This window comes from Gobius niger, assembly GCF_951799975.1.
Source record: "Gobius niger genome assembly, chromosome: 2".
NCBI lineage: Eukaryota > Metazoa > Chordata > Actinopteri > Gobiiformes > Gobiidae > Gobius > Gobius niger.
This window is the reverse complement of record NC_136853.1, coordinates 19260282-19281998: the sequence shown is the minus strand read 5'-3', so window position 1 is coordinate 19281998 and position 21717 is coordinate 19260282. Positions and strand designations below refer to the sequence as shown.

General features: G+C 41.6%; 3 protein-coding genes across 3 annotated transcripts; 2 read left to right on the top strand and 1 right to left on the bottom strand.

Annotated features, from left to right (window-relative positions):
* Nucleotides 1-111: 111 nt before the first annotated feature.
* Nucleotides 112-8456, bottom strand: bspry (B-box and SPRY domain containing). The gene is made up of 6 exons (XM_079581160.1): nucleotides 8048-8456; nucleotides 3518-3616; nucleotides 1706-1936; nucleotides 1584-1609; nucleotides 1380-1504; nucleotides 112-739 (listed from the first exon to the last, which is right to left on the bottom strand). Exons 1-6 carry the CDS (start codon nucleotides 8414-8416, stop codon nucleotides 204-206), a joined length of 1386 nt encoding a protein of 461 aa, XP_079437286.1. The 5' UTR covers nucleotides 8417-8456; the 3' UTR covers nucleotides 112-203.
* A 4906-nt stretch (nucleotides 8457-13362) lies between these two features.
* zmynd19 (zinc finger, MYND-type containing 19) lies at nucleotides 13363-16598 on the top strand. The gene is made up of 6 exons (XM_079552029.1): nucleotides 13363-13608; nucleotides 14501-14560; nucleotides 14634-14740; nucleotides 14894-15034; nucleotides 15109-15289; nucleotides 16410-16598. Exons 1-6 carry the CDS (start codon nucleotides 13558-13560, stop codon nucleotides 16551-16553), a joined length of 684 nt encoding a protein of 227 aa, XP_079408155.1. The 5' UTR covers nucleotides 13363-13557; the 3' UTR covers nucleotides 16554-16598.
* Nucleotides 16599-20367: 3769 nt separating this feature from the next.
* tmem141 (transmembrane protein 141) lies at nucleotides 20368-21381 on the top strand. The gene is made up of 5 exons (XM_079581252.1): nucleotides 20368-20511; nucleotides 20642-20708; nucleotides 20793-20876; nucleotides 21058-21168; nucleotides 21246-21381. The coding sequence occupies exons 1-5, from the start codon at nucleotides 20458-20460 to the stop codon at nucleotides 21305-21307; spliced, it is 378 nt and encodes a 125-aa protein (XP_079437378.1). The 5' UTR covers nucleotides 20368-20457; the 3' UTR covers nucleotides 21308-21381.
* Nucleotides 21382-21717: the final 336 nt, after the last annotated feature.

Here is a 21717-nt window from a genome sequence, read left to right as displayed (position 1 = left end):
ACTCATGATTCTGATTAAACAGAACAAATGTCCAACTGCGTTGACAGTCAGTTCTAATGTCAAACAACTTTGTGCATCCAAATTGAAATGACAATAAATCGAGTGATCAAAGCAAAGTAACAACACTAAATAAATAATAGGGAAATAAGCATTAAAAACATGGAAAGGAACATTTAAAGACAGACTGGTGGTGGATGAGTTCATCAGTGCAGTAGGGTAATACTCTGGTCAGTCACGGCACAAGCTGGCAGCAGTGGAGCGGTGAAGGTCTGTGTGACTGAATGCAGAGTTGCATTTGAGTCTGGCTCGTAAAACAGCAAAGTCTGACTGGTCCAGTCCAGCAGCACCCCAATCTTCTGGGGTTTCCTCACAACCTGCAGGGGCACTTTTTTTCCAGCATGGCAAAATGAATACTCCCCATCATAGTTAGACAGCACCCAGGACTGAGTGTTATAGCCCAACCGCGCCTCATTCCCTGAGCCTTTTCGCTCTAAACTGGAGTAGCAGACTCCAACCTTAAAGGCGGCGCTCTGGCCCACGTCAACCACCCAGCAGTGTGTGCCCGAGGACAGAGCCTGGGAGCCCAAAGCGTTGGGCCAGCTGTCAAACCGAGCAGGGTCATAGAGAGAAGGCTGACGGGACTTTTTGTTTGTGAAGGTCAGAGTGTAAGAGTCCTGAGACAGAGCCAAAAGGGGGCTAACAGTGCGTTCATCAAACTTCAGATAAGAGGATCTCTTGGCTGCGGAGAGAGGGCAGAGGTCACATTAAATACGCACTAAAGAATGAGAAATAAATAGAAGACAATCGACAAGATCACTGTTACATCACCCCATACATAACTTGATTGAAATGTGGCTTATTATGTTAAAGGGGCTAGATGCAAGTTTGTCATTTTATTCTCACTACTGCCACCTCAGGTCATACGTGTAACTGCAGCTTCTATATTAAGCCTGTGATGGCACTTCGAATTAACACCTTTTTGAGTGACAGGGCAGGATTTTAGAGGCAGTTGTGGTGAACAGGTCTGAGCTCATTCTACACATTAGGACATTGTTGGAACATGCAGGGGGAGGAAAATACTTAATTTTAACATTTTTAAACTCTGTATAGTCCCTTTAAAGTAGGCGATAAAGATTCACTGTATAACACCAAATTTACACCAGAGGAATTACAGCATAGTAGAGCATCATATGTGCGTATCTTATCTTCTGTGTAATTTCACACATAACATTATTTCATGGGCATCTGTGGTTTGATTTCTTTGCATGTGTGGATAACTTGGGGTGACGCTAATAGCGTCTTTGGAAATATACTGACTGAGAGCCTGTGACATGTTCAATACTTATTTTACCCACAACATAGATAAGAAATCAGCCTACCTCTCGGTCCGAGCAGCACTGCAGTGGCCCACAATCCTCTGAGCAGTTTACTGTCACTGCAGCTGGGGTTCAGGTTGAGCTGCTCAGTGTCACAGGGCTCACCTACTCCCTCAGCCACCTCCACTCTGGCATGAGATACAAAACAAGGCATTACTTCACTGAAAGTACTGGGGAAAATGCAAAAGTACTTTCAAGATATATTACCGGTCCGCAATTTCTTGGGTGGAAGTCTGAAAGAGAAAGCGGGAAGCAAGTGATTACTGCATGCAAACGTCTGTCGCACCAAATAAAAAAGGTGGTCTGTGCTACGATTATGAAACCCTCACCACGAGCTGTACATCCGGCGTGTGTGTGAGGGTGTGCACCAAATGGGAGCGTGTTTGGGAGAGACTGGCCAGGGCCTGCTTCCAGTGGGCCTGCTGAGTCAACAAACACTGCTCCACCCGCTCCTCTTCCCGCTGCACCTCCTCCAGGAGACGCTGCTCCTCTTCCTCCAAGGCCTCGCGGGCGGCACTGACCTGGGCCAACACTTGCTCACGTGCTCGGCTTGCAGAGAGCTAAGTGTAAGTGATGAGAGTACATTAGGTACACGCTATTTATATACAGTATGCGACAGTCATAGGGTGATCTAAACGATATCTACATAGGTTCAGAAATATTTCAGATGTATTTATTATTTATTTATTTATTTTTATCTATCTATTTATTTGAGCATACATTTTGCTCAAAAGGAGTAGGCTGAAGCAAAAGCTTATGAGCGCCTACCCCCAACTCAAAATGATGAACTTTTCATTTCTCATAGTATAATCAGTGTAAACAAAACAACAACAAGGAACAATAGCAAAGAAAACAAAACAACCACTGTTTGAACTATTCACATAATAACAGAACCAAACACTATTACACTATTACTATTTCCTGCAAGATCGCTACAAAGCAAGTAACAAAGCGACCATTCATATATTTCTTTCAGTTTCCAATGCCAAATATCATGACATAAGGGCACATTAATACACGTATTATAGTCCGTGTTCTTGTTGCTCCAGTTGTCATTACCAGGCTCAACACAATTTTAATCTATGTGCATTTTTAATGTATTATTATTATTTATATATATTTATATATTTATATATATTTTATTATGTACAGTGTGTATTATGCAGCAGTCCGCAGTGAAATTACATATTAATTACCTATATTAAAATGAGAAACTTACAATACATAAAATACAACGTTTTGAAAAATAATAAAGAGGAATAACAAACAGAAGTGTTCACACCTCAGCAGGTCCAGACAGTAAAAATTATTTAATTATTGCCCCTGATACAGAAAGTTGTTACCACTATATATAAAAATAGAGGATATGCAGGCCCCCTTACAGAGCATCTTATTGCAGCTTTACTCTTCCATTGTAAATCTTTTGTAGTAACTACTGTGTTTTTCTTTTTAATATAAATAATGAATACAACATTCATTGTCTAAAAAAACCCCAGACCAAAGCAAGTCTTTTTTTTTCCCTTTTCCCTTTTTTATAGTTATTGCAAATGCATCCGCCACTATTTGAATACATTGTAAATCGGTACAGTTATATCTTGGTTTACTTTTTTATTGTGTGCCTTTATAGTTTCATAGTTTTATATCTATTATTATCAATACTCATTTGTGTTTCATGTGGTTTACAACGGGAACAAAATCATTAACATATGACAATAAAACTAATTCTGATAGTGAAAAAATCTCAAAGTTTCGTTGTAACTTCCCAGAACTAACCACAATAATAAGGGAAAAGGTGAACTATTCTGCAGTAAACTGTTTGCGAGTCTATAGACTGAATTTCTATTTGGCCTGTAAAACTACAAACAAATTTATGGATCAACTATATTCCAAAATTAAATTCAAAGTTATTACAGGGCCTACTGATTGACCTTGATTTGTTAAATTAAAAAGCACCATGTAAATATTAGATATAAACTGTCAAAGGTCCAGTCCTTGTTCATCTGTGCCTCTGCGGCTGTGGAGCATCCACAATAATACTGTCTGAGATATATCATGGTATTAAGATGAATCCTTAGTCCATACACAACAGTTTTATCAGCCATCACAACATTATGTTTAGCAATAGTGTGAATAACTCCCACCTGAAGTTTTTGCTCTTTGTCAGCCAGAGTGTGGTCAATGAAGCGCTCGATCCTCAAAGCGTGAAGCTGTATTTTCTCACATACATCCACCAGTTGATTCTGAAGAGAGAATGTGTTTAAAACCAAATATACAACAAGAAAATCCTGTCCTCCCAAATACCAGTGGAGGAATCAGCTTGATAAACCACTTACAAAACCTGGCACACCCAAAACACAATTAAAACAGGTCCAAGTAGCTACTTCTTCAGGTACAAAGGGGGCTATGTCAAGCACAATACTGCTTACATAAAGAAGAAAAATTAAAGCCGCAAGCGGCATCGAACGGCCCTCGCGGGCCGTGCCTCCTTTAGCGCCTCTATGTAACCGTACCAAGGGCGCCAGCATTGCCACACTGCATTTTATTGCCCCAATGTGCCATTAATCTTTGTCAGTAAACATCAAAACTAAATTTTTAGCCTCTCCATGTGAATAATGGCTCCAACTTGCAGAGGGCGCTAGCGCGCCCCAAAACTTTTTAATTGCACAAGTAGCATCAGACGGCCCCAACGGGCCGCACTTCCATGACCACTGTCCACAAGCTCCTGACAGGGGGCGCTAACGCGCTGCGATGTTGTATAATGTGAGATTTATGTGTCAGCCCCATTACAATAACATGGGGGGCCCAGGGCATCACCATGGCAACACCGTACAAAATACGATATGGGTGTCATTGGCTTTTTGGATCGGGACGCCATCAACTATTTTTTTGCCAAATTTCATCCATTTCCGAGAAACTAATTTTTTTCCCATAATGCATTTTTTCTTCTGCACCTGGAGGGGGCGCTATCGCGCCCAATGTTACTTTTACACATTTGTTGTGTCCAGGGTTGAAAGGTCAATAAAATGTATATTTCCGATTTTTAATCGGAGTTTGTTTGTGCGAATGGGAGCGATTTTTAGTTTATGATGAATCGCAAAATACTTCGGAAAGATTGCGGCTTCGCCGCAAACAAACCGTAAAACATAGCCAAAAAATTTGGATAACATTTGATGCCCCACATCTCGAGATGAGCTGGAGCGATTTTGAGCTCATTTGGTGAAACGCCCTAGGAGGAGTTCGTTAAAATGCGATGGCACCGAAAACGCTGACTCAGCATTCTACAGAATTCCTGTGAAAATGGCGGACTTCCGGTTTGTCAGGGGGCGTGGCCACAATAATATTTTTTGTTTATCGTCACATGACGAATGTCGGTACCGAATCTCATCGCTCTACGACAAAGTTGACGTTGGTCCCGCCTCCATGGACGCAATGTATTTTGAATCACCATGGCAACACCGTACAAAATATGATATGGGTCTCATTGGCTTTTTGGATCGGGACGCCATCAACTATTTTTGTACCGAATTTCATCCATTTCTGAGAAACTAATTTTTTTCCCATAATGCATTTTTTCTTCTGCACCTGGAGGGGGCGCTATCGCGCCCAATGTTACTTTTACACATTTGTTGTGTCCAGGGGTGAAAGGTCAATAAAATGTATATTTCCGATTTTTAATCGGAGTTTGTTTGTGCGAATGGGAGCGATTTTTTGTTTTTGATGAATCGCAAAATACTTCGGAAAGATTGCGGCTTCGCCGCAAACAAACCGTAAAACTTAGCCAAAAAATTTGGATAACTTTTGATGCCCCACATCTCGAGATGAGCTGGAGCGATTTTGAGCTCATTTAGTCAAACGCCCTAGGAGGAGTTCGTTAAAATGCGAAGTCAGCGAAAACGCTGACTCAGCATTCTCCGGGCTTCCTGTCAAAATGGCGGACTTCCGGTTTGTCAGGGGGCGTGGCCACAATAATATTTTTTTTTTGTCGTCACATGACGAATATCTGTACCGAATCTCGTCGCTCTACGACAAAGTTTACGTCGGCCCCTCCCCCATTGGCGTAATGTATTTTCACTTTTGTAGGTGGCGCTATCGCGCCATTTTTTTTTCCCCCAACATGAAACACACATTTTAATTAATTTTTCGCCGGACCTGAATTTTGGGCAAAGTTTGGTGAGTTTTCGACTATGTTCAGGGGGTCAAATTCCTGCTCAAAGAGCAGAAGAAGAAGAAGAAAGAAGAAAGTATAATTAAAGCCGCAAGCGGCATCGAACGGCCCTCGCGGGCCGTGCCTCCTTTAGCGCCTCTATCTATCCGTGCCACAACCCTACCAAGGGCGCCAGACTGCATTTTTTTTGCCCTGATGTGCCATTAATCTTTGTCAGTAAACATCAAAACCACATTTTTAGCCTCTCAATGTGAACAATGGCTCCAGCCTGCAGAGGGCGGTAGCGCGCCCGTAATCTTTTTAATTTCACAAGTAGCATCAGACAGCCCAGACGGGCCGTACTTCCATGACCACTGTCCACAAGCTCGTGACAGGGGGCGCTAACGCGCTGTAATGTTGCATAATGTGACATTTATGTGTCAGCCCCATTACAATAACATGGGGGGCCCCGGGCTTCACCATGGCAACACCGTACAAAGTACGGTATGCGTCTCATTGGCTTTTTGGATCGGGACGCCATCAACTATTTTTGTGCCGAATTTTATCCATTTCCGAGAAACTAATTTTTTTCCCATAATGCATTTTTTCTTCTGCACCTGGAGGGGGCGCTATCGCGCCCAATGTTAGTTTTTCACATTTGTTGTGTCTAGGGGTGAAAGGTCAACAAAATGTATATTTCCGATTTTTAATCGGAGTTTCTTTGTGCGAATGGGAGTGATTTTTAGTTTCCGATAAATCTTAAAATCCTTGGTAAAGATTGCGGCTTTGCCGCAAACAAACCGTAAAACTTAGCCAAAAAATTTGGATAACTTTTGATGCCCCACATCTCGAGATGAGCTGGAGCGATTTTGAGCTCATTTGGTGAAACGCCCTAGGAGGAGTTCGTTAAAATGCGACATCAGCGAAAACGCTGACAAAGTATTTTCCAGACTTCCTGTCAAAATGGCGGACTTCCGGTTTGTCAGGGGGCGTGGCCACAGTAATATTTTTTGTTTGTCGTCACATGATGAATATCTGTACCGAATTTCGTCGCTCTACGACAAAGTTGACGTTGGCCCAGATTGGTTCCGCCTCCATAGACGCAATGTATTTTGATTCACCATGGCAACACCGTACAAAATACGATATGGGTCTCATTGGCTTTTTGGATCGGGACGCCATCGACTATTTTTGTACCGAATTTCATCCATTTCAGACAAACTAATTTTTTTCCCATAATGCATTTTTTCTTCTGCACCTGGAGGGGGCGCTATCGCGCCCAATGTCACCTTTTCACATTTGCTGTGTCCAGGGGTGAAAGGTCAATAAAATGTATATTTCCGATTTTTAATCGGAGTTTGTTTGTGCGAATGGGAGCGATTTTTTGTTTTTGATGAATCACAAAATACTTCGGAAAGATTGCGGCTTCGCCGCAAACAAACCGTAAAATTTAGCCAAAAAATTTGGATAACTTTTGATGCCCCACATCTCGAGATGAGCTGGAGCGATTTTGAGCTCATTTGGTGAAACGCCCTAGGAAGAGTTCGTTAAAATGCGAAGTCAGCGAAAACGCTGACTCAGCATTCTCCGGGCTTCCTGTCAATATGGCGGACTTCCGGTTTGTCAGGGGGCGTGGCCACAATAATATTTTTTTTTTGTCGTCACATGACGAACGTCTTTACCGAATCTTGTTGCTCTACGACAAAGTTTACTTCGGCCCCTCCCCCATTGGCGTAATGTATTTTCACTTTTGTAGGTGGCGCTGTCGCGCCATTTTTTCCCCCCCCAATATGAAACACACATTTTAATTAATTTTTCACCGGACCTGAATTTTGGGCAAAGTTTGGTGAGTTTTCGACTATGTTCAGGGGGTCAAATTCCTGCTCAAAGAGCAGAAGAAAGAAAGAAAGAAGAAAGCGAGAAAGAATAATAATATTTTTTACAAAAACAATATCGTCGCTTTCGCGACGATGTCGTATTATACATTTTTGGAAAGCTTTCAACGATCCGCACGCACCCGTGGGGGTCCTGGGTGGATGACGAGCGCTTCGCGCTCGACATCCACTATATACCCCCATTCACACTATATACCCCCATTCATTTTAAAGCAATAATAAGTATAAAGGGCCCACACCTCCGGTGTGGGCTTCACTGTTTTACATGGTGAGTTTACGGTTGACATGGGGACAGCGCTTCGCGCTGTTTTTGTGCGCTCCGCGCACTTAGGTTCAGTGCGCTGCGCGCACTGCGCTGTGATTGCGATTACAATAGGCCCTTGCGACGGCAGGCCGCTCGGGCCTAACTAAAGGTGTTGGTTATGGTAGGCTAATAAATACCCTAGAGGCATGTTTATTATTTACCTGGAGCTAAAAATAGTACTCGGCCTGGCCAACAACAGAGTTAGTTAATATTTAGCTAATAACAAGGTTATTAGTCAGAGCGAAGGAATACTAGACAACACTTAATACCACACAATAACCTTAAGTAGAAGAGAAACTAAAAGTAGGCAGGTAGGCCCAGGACATACCCTAACTGCGGTGACTCGCGTGGCCAGAGGGGTGAGCGTGTGATCGCGGCAGGGACCCACGATGGCACAGTGGGAGCAGATGAGTTTCTGATCGGTGCCACAGAACCAGTCCAGTTCAGCTTCGTGGTCCACACAGAGCTCGCACTCTCCGGAGAATATCCCAGACTCGGTGTCGGAGGCAGTGGCCGGGGAGGAAGCAGCACCGACACCTGCCCCAGAGCGTCGCTTTTCTTTCGGCTTCTCACCATCGCTCAAAACAGTGAAAATGGGTTGGTCACTTCCCACAATCGCGTTTTCCAAGGGTTTTCGATTCCTGCCTTGTTCGTCCGACGAGCAATTTAACTCACAAGTGACGAGTCCGTCAGACATGGTGCCAGGAGCAGCAGGTGCACTCTCCTCCTCCGCTGTAACGCAGGTGTTACAGGTAAGCGGAACACGGAAGTAACACGGACACCAGGGGTCAGCCCATTTCACGGGATACAGGGCAGGCCTGTTGACGAACTTAATCATTATTGGCAAACAGTAGGCCTTCCCAATCGACTCGCGGCTCCTCTGATCTTTTCCAACCACGATGCGTCAGGAATCATCAGATGTGCGCCCTGGAAAAACAAGATCAGGCTATCCAGTTTCACCTGAATGTGTGTCATGTCTTTCTTCAATTCCAGTACAAGAATATCAGCTTTGTGTTCAATAAAACAGGCCCAGACTTCACCAGGACTAAGAAAACTGAGACAAGACCTGACAAGGCTCGTGGGCCAATATTTTTAAGTTTTTAAGTTTAAGTTTTTCATGAGTTTTTCATAAAACTATGACTAAAATGTCCAGGTATTAAAATAAGACTAAATAAAAATGAAAAGAAAACACTAAAATCATCCAAACTTCCACTGACAGTCTGAAAGAGCCTCATATCATGTACATTCTCTGCCAAAGGAAAAGCTCTGAGTATTGTTCATGAGGGGCATCTCCATTAAGCAGGGGAACAAGATTAAATATGATTATAATTAATATTATAAATGTAAAGTCGACAAAATTTGTCTTCATTTCAGTCGACTAAAACTAGACTAAAGTGGACAATAATTATTTGACTAAATCTCGACTAAAATTTAATTACATTTTTGTCAAAAGACTAAGACTAAAACTACATCAAAATATGACACTGGTTACGGGGACCCATTAATTAACTTCTGCTTGTTTCAATCAAGTTTTTACTTTTTTCTTTCATTATGAATATGATAATTATGAAAAGAACCTGCATATAATCAAATCATTTAAAACTAAGTAGTTTAGGCCATGTAGAGACCGTCTAGAGGTCGTGCGTGTGATTCCATAGACATATATACATAACAATAGCATGGCAGGTCAGTGAAGCAGCAGTGCCAAACAGTCCATAGATGGACGTTTCTGTTACCTTTTCCAACTTTATACTAGGGCTGCGCGATATATCGATATTTAAGATATATCGATATTTAAGATATATCTATATTTAAAATATATCTATATATTTTTAAATGAGATGTTGTTTTTATTTAAATGTGCAACTTACGGAGCTTTGTTAGTGTTTCCATCCATCCATTTTCTTCCACTTGTCCATTTCCGGGTTGTGGGAGCAGCTGCTGGAGTTGCCCAAATCACATTGCACCAGGTATACAGTGTTTATGTTTACATTTTCTAGAGAGTTTTCAATAAAGTTACTCATATTTGGCTTTGACTCAACATTTCATTTCACAGCTCTCACTTTATCGGTATATATATCGTATATCCATATTCAACCAAAATGTATCGGGATATGACAATTCTTGATCGTAGGTCTTCTGAGAGCGAGACATCGTGCACATCAGACAATGCTTCTCAGAAAGAGACAATTCTTATAGGCCTGGGCGACATATTTAGGTTGAATATTGATTTACGATATATAGTGAGAGAAATGAAATGTTGAATCAAAGCCAAATACTAAAATGTAAACATAAACACTGTATATAATAATAAGAATAAAAATAGCTTACAAAATACAAATTAAAATAGGTCAATCTTTTTCTGAGGGCAGCATTTATATATAAAGAGATAACAAAATAAAGTGCTCAGTTTGAGATAAACTTTTTTAAACATCAGCTTGAGATTACCTGTTGCTTATCTGAATTTGAAGTATATATGGTCTAATTCCATATTTCATTAAAAAAAAAAATATATCGATATAACTTAAATAATGATATATTGCCCAGCCCTAATGTAATGTGTGCTTTTCAGCTTTAAGCCACACCTCAGTCATGGACTTCAGGTTGGCTCTCACCTGACTCTAATAGTCTGCATAAACTTGTCTATTTAACTCTTGCAGGATCCTCAGCCAGGAGGTTTACTCACTTATTCCTCCCTGTCCTGTGAATGTTTACACCTTATGGCCAATACAAATATGATAACATGTAATTGTTTGGGTGCATTAGTTTAAGTAGACTCTGTTCACTCATTCTTGTGATTTAATTAAAGACCAGACCACATTTTGTAGCCAATTTAGGTAAAAATGTGATCGACTCCAAAGGGCTCACATACGTTTTCCTCTCACTACCAGGGGCCCAGAGAAGAGCTGGAGAAGGCCTGGAGGGTGAAGACATCAGTGGTGCCTGTCATTGTAGCACTCAGGGCAGTGACCCCCAAACTGGAAGAGAAGCTATACTGCAGATCCCAGGAAGTACATCAGACATCTCAGTGCAGAAAAGTGCAGTTCTAGAGCAATGTTACTGTGCAGAACCCTCAAGCTCCCAGGCCCCTGCCCCTTATAGGCTACAGTAAATAAATAAGTTGAACTCAACTAAAGTAGAGCGAAACTGTTGATATATTGGCCTAGTATATAGTTCATGAGATTAATTTGTTCCTTAGGCCAGTGGTTCTCAGTCTTTCGGTTGGGATCCCCATGGTACAAGATAATTTCGTGGGTTATATGGGAGGCAATATTTTCCATGTAGATTGAATGTAAAATGTGCCCTGTGGAGGTCTCGAACAACAACAACACCTCTTATATTTGAGGTCGCAACAAAAAAGGTTGAGAGCCACTGCTGTAGGCACTGACTTGAGTTCTTTATCCTGTCTAGGTTTCGACATGTTTGTCCTGATCGGCTGGCAAACATATTTTTTTTACCGCCACCGGGTATGGAGGGACACACGAAATTGTAAAATTTCATTATTATTATATTCATTATTATTATTATTTGTTTATTCATTAAAGGAACAGGCCACCATTTTTCCAATCTGAGATATGTTCTTACCTGAGCTTAGACAAGTTGATACGTACCTGTCTGGTCTGTGTGCGTGCCGCAAAAAGACCAAAGATGTTGTTAGCATTTGGCCTCTCCCAGTATATTCCTATAGCTCCAAACAGGGGTGAAGTTAGAAGCGACCAAGCTCTTCTACCGGCACAAAGACCAGACAGGGAGGCCTACGTATCAACTCGTCTAAGCTCAAGTAGGAACATACTGTATCTTAGTATGTAAAAATTGGGGCCTATTCCTTTAAAGCAGCCATTTATAAAGTCCAGGACATCACGGCCTTTGCTTTGAACTCTGTCTACAAGCATCTTGATGAACGGAAAGCATATGCTAGAATGCTCTTCATAGACTACAGTTCAGCTTTTAACTCAATGGTCCCAACAAAGCTCATCGAAAAACTCCAATGCTTGGAACTCGATAATGCTATTTGTAATTGGATTTTTAATTTTCTGACTTGTCGACCACAAAGGGTCAAAATCAATGGCTGTTCGTTAGCACTGGTTCCCCACAGGGGTGTATATTGAGCCCCCTGCTGTTCACATTGTATACTCATGACCTTGTCGTATCTCATGATAAAAATGTGATGATCAAATATGCTGACGATACGACCATCATTGGGCTGATCAGTTCAAATGATGAATCTCATTATCGTGAGGAGGTGGAGAATGTTGTTCAGTGGAGTAGAGAAAACAACCTGCTTTTGAACACTTCAAAAACATGTGAACTTGTTATTGATTTTTGTCACAATAGGAATCAGTTGCCTGTTACTATCCAAGATTCTGATGTGCAGATTGTTGAGAAAAGTAAATTCTTGGGGTGACTCTTTCTCATGACTGGAACTGGAGCTCTACGATGAACTCTGCTAAGAAAGCGAGACAGCGCTTCTTCTTTTTACGCAGGCTTCGAGAGTTTACCCAAAATACTACGATTCTTTTGAACTTTTATTATTGTGTAATTGAGAGTGTCCTGACCAGTTGTATGACCGTGTGGTTTGGTAATCTCACTCTGAAAGAGAAAAAGTCTTTGAACAAAGTGGTTCACTCAGCCAGCAGGACCATTGGCTGCACTTTGCCGCTCCTGGAGGCCACATATAAAGCTCGACTACTGAATCGAGCGTTACAACTTGCAAATGATGCCTCAGGCCACCCGGCTAAGGCCGTTTATGAGATGCTTCCTTCAGGGAGAAGGTATCGCTCCATCATATGTTCTACTGATCGCCATATTAACAGTTTCTTTCCTCAAGCTGTGATCACTTTAAACAGGCACTTCTATTTATTTATCTGTATGGACTTTTATTGTACAGTATTTTGCCCATAGGCTTTTAATGTGGCATTGTTTGTTTGTTCTGTTTTTTATATTGTGTCTTTTTACGTGTTTTACATAATCGCACTTTGAGCTCTTTGCACATTTTCTTCCAATGTGGTTTTTCAAACTGCAAATGGCCAATAAATTAATCTGAATCTGAATTTGACATTTAACAGTGATATAGAACATTTGGTCAAAACAATTACCTTGTAGTCCCTGTTTTTTTTTCATTTACATTTTTGTGATGTTTTTTTTATTGATCCTTGGGCACAGGATCATGTGACACACGAAGAGGTTGAATTTCCATAACTGTAGTGTAACCACACTGTTCCAATGGGCCATGAGCAAGTCTCAATTCTCGAGTTGGAATAGTAAAGTCTTCTGTTACAGTTTATTTATAATATAATAAAGTGATATTTTCCCTTCATAATATTGTAATAATTGTGTGTGAAAATGTGATGAGTTGGCCTACGACCCTTTCCTACCAAAGTGAAAAATAAAAATAAAAACATTAAAAAAAACAACAACAAAAACCTGAACTGAACAATGACATTTTGCCTTGTGTTACTATGTGTCAAAGGGACACTTTCGCGCGAAAATGAGCGTGTGAGCACGAGAGTCAAGTGACGTAGAGGATTAAGGACTTGCCTTGTTAAAATCCGTGAATACTATTGGTCAAAGACATCGGACATCTTCTCTTGAGCACGAGGAGCGTGGCTCCATTGGGCTGTCCGATTAAGCGCTGTCCCGCCTCCAGAGCCCCCAGTTTTCTGCGCCAGCCGCCAGCACCAGCGGTGTCACACAGGCTGCTGCTGCCGGGAGGGTTGTTCTCGTCGGTCGACCTAAAACTGGCACCACCGTGGGGCTAAGGGGTTGCCTCCCCCCATTTTAGCGGTGTACCGTGTCGGTGGCACTGTGCTGCTCGCGCTGCCCCAGCCCCTCGTCCTGATGTCGGACTTCAAGCTCGGGATCGTGCGGCTGGGCCGTGTGGCCGGGAAGGTGAGCTGCCATGTGCGGCGGGGGAGGGAGGGCTCTCGGGGACAGAAAAACGCCATAACCTGTGTTGGTGGGAGTTAGTGCCGATCTGTCAGCGACTCTGAAGTTGATCCAAGCCCTGATGGTGCCGGAGATGCTTCGCTCCGGGACACACAGCCCCGTGGACCGGATTACAGCAGCCGCGTCTCCGCCGACACGGACTGAAGCTAAAGCTAATGAAAACAGAAGGGAATACGATGGCCACGGCCAGGACATACATGTCGCACACACTGAGCAGGATTGTAGACGCTGATGATTGTAACTATGCTCGTGTGAAGTGTCTTATTTCGATCCGGGAGTAGTTAAATGTCCGGTGATGACTATTAGCAGCGCCGCTCGCGCTAGCCTTAGCTTTAGCAGCGGAATGAGGATTACACGGCGTGTCTGTAATGAGGAAGCCATTGCTACGCTCAGTCAGCTGGTTGCCTTTATTGTTCAGACTGACAAAGCACTGTTGGACCGCGACCCTGCCGCCACTAAAACGAGCATTTCTGGTCTGAGCTGTGACTTAAAGCCTGGTAGCTCGTCCCGTGTTGAATCCTCCCGTTCGGTCGTTACACATGTCACAAGACACCCAGACTCGATATAAAGTCCATTAATGCGCAGATCAGCTGCCACCCGCTGAGTGACCGGATTCTTGGACTCTGTCTTTACTCAAGTCTGTAACACGTCCCGAGTGTTTGGCTCCTGAAACTTCAGAGGGTCTCGCTCTGTCACGTGCAGCCTCATGGAAAGCCACACTTTGAAGTCCTTGTAATATTAAGTGTGCATACTTCACTACATGCAACATGTGTAAACTGGACACAAATCAACTCCAATATTAAGCTTAACCAGAACATATTTTTTTCCTTTTCAGACAAAATACACATTGATCGATGAGCAGGACATCCCACTGGTAGAAAATTATGCTTTTGAGGTAGGTTCCCAGCTTGTTTGCATTATTTATTAATTTGATGAAAATAAATACAGCGGTGCCCTTTTAATTACAGGCTCGCATGGAAGTTGATGCTGATGGAAATGGGGCCAAAATCTTTGCTTATGCTTTTGATATTGGCAAGGGCCGCTGGGCAGGAAGGCCACTGCATGAGCTGCTTTGGTAAGTTTTAGCTTTGTCTCCGTAGCCTTAGAAGAGTTGACATTATCTTTTGAACTATCTTTTGTCTGTTATTACACTTACACTAGTTCACATGCACTGTAGCACGACATGTATGGTACAACAGGTGTGTTCATCAGAAACTCTGTCCCTCAGGGAGAAACACAGAGGAGGCATCGCCCCTAGTTTTCAGGTCATCCACATCAATTCTGTGACCGTGGACAACCGACTGGACAACCTACGGCTCGTGCCAGCAGGATGGACCCCTAAGCCCGAGGAAATTTCCAGCAAACAAAGGTAGAGGGTACATTCTGGAAGACTTCTGACTGTCCGTTCTGAATGTGTTAATTAGGCTTGAATGTTATTTTCAGAGAGCAGTCTCTCTACTGGCTCGCCATCCAGCAGGTACCTGCTGACCCAGTGGAAGAGCAGTATTTGGAGCTGAGCCGTACACGCTACTACAACGCCAACGGCGAGTTGGTGGAAGAAGAGGAGTGCTCCTGCACCTACTACGAATGTCACTACCCTCCGTGTTCGCTAATCGAAAGGAGGGTATGTATTCTCTGCATTTCATATTGGGCTGGGCAATATGACATAAATCGAATTGTGACAATCTGCTATTTTGGATATTTATTGCAGCACTATGCTCAAATACACTTTTCACCGCACTCACCTGTCCTGCTGGTCTGCTGAGTGAGTGACACATAAAACTAGGGCTGGGCGATATATCGATTTTAAGATATACAAATATATTTTTAAAAGAGATATGGGATTAGACCATATCACATATCGGGATGTTTCAAATTCAGATAAGCTCTTAAGTTAACAAAAGAAACGGGTAATCTCAAACTGATTTTTAAGCAAGTTTATCCTAAACTTCATTCAATCAGAGTTTATTTATATAGCACTTTACAGCAACACCAGGAGGACCAAAGTGCTTCACAGAAAGATAAAACACATTTTAAAAACACCAAATAATTACAACCTAGACACAATTCATTGTACTCTAAGTATTAAAAGCAAGTTTGAAAAGATGATTCTTTAATCTTATATTATATTATATTATTTTATAATATTTTGTTATCTATTTATATATAAATGCTGCCTTCAGAAAAAGATTGACCCTTTTTATTTTCTAGGCTATTTTTATTTAAGATATTTTATTTAAATGTGCAGCTTACAGACACTTAACATTTCATTTCCCAGCTCTCACTTTGCAGAAAAAATATCGGGATATATATCGTATATCGATATTCAACCTAAATATATCGGGATATGACTTTTGGTCTATCGCCCAGTTGCCGCATAAGACGACATGTATACTAAGCAATACTAGCAATGTTATGTAGATGAACCATGATAAAATAAGGCCTTTAAGAGAATGGTGATGTGATTTTTATGGCATATTTCATGGAGGTAAGAGATTAGCTCACCACATACAACACATTTATGGTATGTAGGACATGTGCTTTGAAAACTATTCCGATAATTGCATCAACCACAATGACGAGACAACGAAATCAGTATTGTGTACTTATTGACCAAAGAAAAAGGTCAGAGGCTGATATTTAGTTGGATTGCCTTTAGCTTTGATCCGGGTGAGCGCTTGTGCATGCATTAAATACCCTACTTCTCTACAAGTAGCATAACATGTCTTTTTGTGTTTTCATAGCTTCGGGAGTTCAATATCTGTGGTCGCTGCCAGGTAGCCCGCTATTGTGGCTCTCAATGTCAGCAGAGGGACTGGCCTGCCCACAAGAAGCAGTGTCGCGAACGCAAGCGGGTCCTGGCGCTGGAGTCTGAGCCTGAACGGTGATCTACCATCATCCTCATCTGGGACAGAAGAACTGGGTGGGATGGGGGGGGGAAAAAACAAACAAACGCTTGAATTGAAAGATTGAATGCAAAGATGAGACTATTGACAGACTGGTGTCGAATTTTCCCCCCATGGAATTAAAGACTGACGAGGCAACACGAAAAGACAATGTACCACGTCCCAGAACTGGTCAATCTCCATAGCTTGCGTTCATGTGGATGACGAATGGTATTTTTGTTGTCTTTTATTATTCTCGAGAGAAGGACTACTCTCGAGCTCTACCTGCTGCTATGGGTTTTTGTATGTGAGGGGGTGGGGGGTGGGGGGGGCACTCATCATTGGGCCACAGTTGGACATCGACTGTTGCCTCGAGTTGTGTTGTGCAAATGGAGGGGGGGGGGGGAACCCAGGAGCTTTGGTACCCGTCACCCGGCAGCGGTATACAGCCACACATGGACCTTTTCACTGTATTGCTCCCCTCTGACTTCCGCTGCACAAAGCTGCTGTCCCGGTCACCTTAACCGCCTCACTGTCAAACTCTCCTCACAGCCCACACGACAGCGGGATCTCTCCAAACGGTCGCACTACCAGTATTGAGTGTTTGTGTCTGTACGCGCGCATTTGTTGCCAACTTGTACTGAAGGAGGATGATTATCACATTTGGCAGGGGGTGTCTCTGTATTTTCTGTCTTTGCGGGGGCCATGTCACTGTATTTTAAGATAATATTTAAACATCTCGATTGAAATGATTTCACTTATCTATAATAAATTAGCTGCCGATCTAAGCCTTTAAAATGTGTTTAAGTTTCATGTTTATAACACGGTACAAATGTCGATCTTCCACCGAAATCTTTCTGTGTAAAGTCGTTTTCCGAACCTGGATTTTACCAAAGCATCCTGTACGTTTTGTTTTGTTTTAAGTGTTTTATTTATGAAGTCTGCATCTACGCTTCAGTTTGCGTTACGGACTTGCTGTAAAATCCTATACGGCGACTCCCGAGCGCTCACACATGGCACATTGAACCGGCACGGAGGGCACACCCATGCCTGTCACCGTGGTAACGCTGCACACTAAAACTGCCAATGTCTCCATTTTGACTGATTTTCGTGGCGTTAAAAAAAAAACTTGAAATCTCTTTCCCCACAAACAAGTGTTCAAAAGTCAAATGCGTCCACCTTCGCCTAATCACCTGCCTTCCTTGTACTATCCCGCACACATGCTTTACCGCGTGTTCTCGTGTCTTAGGTGTGGAGTCCAGGCACTTAAAAAGCATGCGGTTCTATCATTTACACGCGACTTGTTGATTGTTGACCCTTTTTTGTACGCGTGGTGGTGGTGGTGGTGGTGATGATGGAGGTTTTCACTGCACTATGAGGTTTCCATGTTTTGGTGCACAATGTCCGAGTGGGGCTGAAGGGAGTGAGTGCGCTGTATAGATGTGTCTGAGAACTTCTTGTTTCGTAAAAGCATTAATGACCTAAAAATAAAGAGCTACAATATGTGAATGAAGTGCAGACGTTGGCAGTTGCTTTTCCTTCAGAGGTGATCGTCGTTGAAAATGCGGGAGCTGCTAACGCAAGAACTTTGACCAATTTTGGTTCATAATTCTGTAACAGATGAGGCAAAATTTCAATGATTTTGGGGTCTTATTTTCATTGATAAAATGTTAAACTAACTTAGACCTGGCCAACCAAAACAGAAGGTTCTCTGCTAATTGTGTGCCTGTAAATGTATGGATACTGGTGCACCTTTAGTAGCCCTTTTTGCAGTCATGGTATGTATAAGTCCACCTCAGAAGCCACTTACGGAAACCCTAAAGACATGGAAAGCCTTGCTTGCTATTAGGGCTGCACGATATTGAAGTGACTTGCGATATGCGATACGGCTGTGCAATATCGCGAAAACGATACTATTGCGATATTTCACCAAACAAGATATGTTAGATTTTTTTCAGCAAATTGTGTCAAAAGAAGACTTAAAAAACACCCTCAGGACCAAAACAAGGGTAGAATTTAACAAAGCTAGTAAATGTTAAACTAAAACTGAACTTTTACACATGACTTCAATGCATGAGTTTTGAGTTTCCCAAAAAAATGGGTCAATCTCAGTCAGATGAAGGCTATGGTGATGTTGCGATATATTGTGGCTTCTCGCGATACAGATATTGCATCAGCTAATATCGCGGTACGATATTTTTCGCGATATATTGTGCAGCCCTACTTGCTATCGACCAAATTATGATGATAAAATTACCATTTAATAGAATTTCCCCTAATTGTTCAATCACTTTAGTATTTCCTCTCGGGGCCCTGGTCTTCTCTTGTGTGAACATAAAAAACAGATGCTGTAACGGATTTGTAACCTAAGCTTTCAAATGTTACTTCGATCTTGGTGTCGTCTGAATTTCCCCATCTGCCACTTTGCTTGGCCAATTGTCCAGGCCCGAGAGGAGCCGTGTGTCCAGAGGCGGGCAGTGAGTTACAAATCACTTCAAAAATACAGGTGAAAATTAGAATATCGTTCAAAAGTTCATTTATTTCTGTAATTCAACTTAATGTGAAACTAATTCATGATATAGACTCATTACATACAAAGTGAGACATGTGTGGCCTTTGTTATAATTTTGATGATTTTGCCTTACAGGTTTTTTACAAGCTGAGCCATAATCAAAATTATAACAATCAAAGGTGATGCATATCTCACTTTGCATGTAATCAGTCTATCATATTGTCATAGTAATAGAAATGAATGCACGTTTTACCGATATTTGAATTTTTTTCTTCACCTGTATTAGTGAAATGAGTTAAACTTGAAAAGTAAGTAAAGGGATATTTGCTGAAAAATAAGATGATGAATTTGTCACAGTAAAAAAAATAAGCAAAATAAGTAAATGTAAATAATAGTTGGTGTATTACCTGTCTCTGGAGGTCACTCACGAGGCTAGACTTACACTGCAGTGGTGGGGAGAATACTTTAAATTGTATTCGTCTAATCAGAGTACTGTATTCTGAATACTTTCACATTGATCATTTATGTATAAATATGGCGTATAATTACAAAAATGAAGACTATGATTGTTGGAACACCAGCAGATCCAGCATCATGTGACACATGTGCAGTGTTTGTATGAACTGAGGCTTTTTAAATCTTTTAGGGGGAAGAACAGGTCAACATTAAAAGTTCTTTCTTAATAATGTGCAAAATGGAGCTATAATTTAATGATTGAGAACTGGGATGTATTCCCTTGATATTTTAAGTAACTGTAAAATGAGTATTCTAAAAACGTACTCTATGTATTTACTTGGCTACTCTGTATTTAGTGGGGAGAGTATACAAGTTAAAGTAATAATGCAGTGATAAATAAATCCAGGCACCAATTTTATGAAAAAGGTTATGATATAGACTTTGTAACGTTCATTGTGTCTACTTGTGTTCTAGTACCACTTTTTAGGTTCGTTTGGTCAGACACTAAGGTCTTTACCATCTCTAACCTTAGTGTCTGACAAAACAAACCTAAAAAGTGATACTAAGGTTATGATAGTTTTATTTGAAGGACATTTGAACTAATAATTGAGTGACTTTGTTCTTGCTTGATTTACTCTTCAAATAGTCACTCATCACTCAAAAACACCCAATGTTTTTCCATCAAAGATCCAAAGAGCCACAGCAGAGGCAGGAGCATCTCAGTCTGCTGTCTGTGTTTTGACTGTGTCCAGCACTCGTACAGCTGCAGTACAGCCTCCTCCTCAGTAGTGGGCGACAGAGCCCCTTCAAACAAACTGCCCTCTCTCTCTTTCTCTTTCTCTCTCTCTCTCTTGTTGTCTCGTCGGCGTGTCTCAGGATGTTTTATAACAATGTCATAAAGACCAAATGTTGAAGGCAAATGCTTAAAATTGAGTGAAAATGGTGAATATCGGGCTCTCAAGGGTGGACGACGCAGTGGCAGCAAAACATCCAGTGAGTCCAAGCGCGCGACACAAGTTTATTCTTCAAATACTAGACATCCTTATGACTGATACAGTACAGTAGTTTCTTATTTGACACTTTACCTGTTTCAAAGAAGGGGCTCTTTCTGTGTGTCTTTCAGGGTCTGCAGGCCTATGCTGCCTGTCAATCCCATGCGTTCATGAAAGGAACTGGGACCTTTATTTTTGGTAAACAATTAAGATTTTTTAGCCTATCATGCATTGAATATGGCTCAGAATGAATGAGCTAATGTTATGTTTTTGCATTTCTAGGTGCAATTGGCCTCTTCGCCTTCCAGAAAGCTCTCCAAAGAAAACTTCCTTATCCTCTTCAATGGAACCTCTTGGTTTCAATAGGTAAGGCTTCTGTAGCTGTGGCTTATACATTTCTTTCTGTTCTGGTTTTGCTGTAGTAAGTATTTATTCATTGGTAATAAAGCGTTTTCTGGACTTGAATAAAACATCTGCAGTGTTTAAAGTGTGGAAAAAAACGTTGTTTTCAAAGCAAGATGAAGCAGTTTTGTCTTTTCTCTTCCAGTCCTCTCGTCGGTCGGGAGTTATGCAGTGACTCGATGGGAAACACAGAAATGTTCGGATCTGTGGATACTTCTAGAAACAGGAAAGGTTCCAGACAGATCACCCCCACAGGGTTAGTAATGTCAAGTGTGTCGTTATTTATTTATTTTTCTTAGCAGCATCTAATTCTTGACTATGTGTGTCTTTCAGTGTCAAAAGCAGATGAGTCAGCACAGTCGAACAAGACAAAATATGGGGATGTGATTGAGTAAAATGGTGTTATTATTAAATGGTGTTATTATTATTAGATGTACATACTTATGAAACTAAAGATGTTGAGTCTCATACACGTGCGTTTTGTTTTTGTAAATCCGTGGTATCGCAATGAATGGTGTATTTCTGAACGTGAAAGTGGGATAAACAGATTCAGAGGTCAGGATTTAGCTGATGCTAAGCTTGTGATTATTTGGATGCTGCTGAAATGCAGCACGCAACACACGCTGCCAACAAACAGCCTGACTAGCTGTCACTCTGGACCATTATGTAAACTATCAGCAGTTTATGCTCAAGTTCACTGTGTAGGCCTGAGCCAAATAACATTCAATCTGGAAGTCAAATAATATAAGATGATAATGAATTCAGTTATGTAAGGCCTGTATTGGCACGAGAAAGGCTTGTGCCA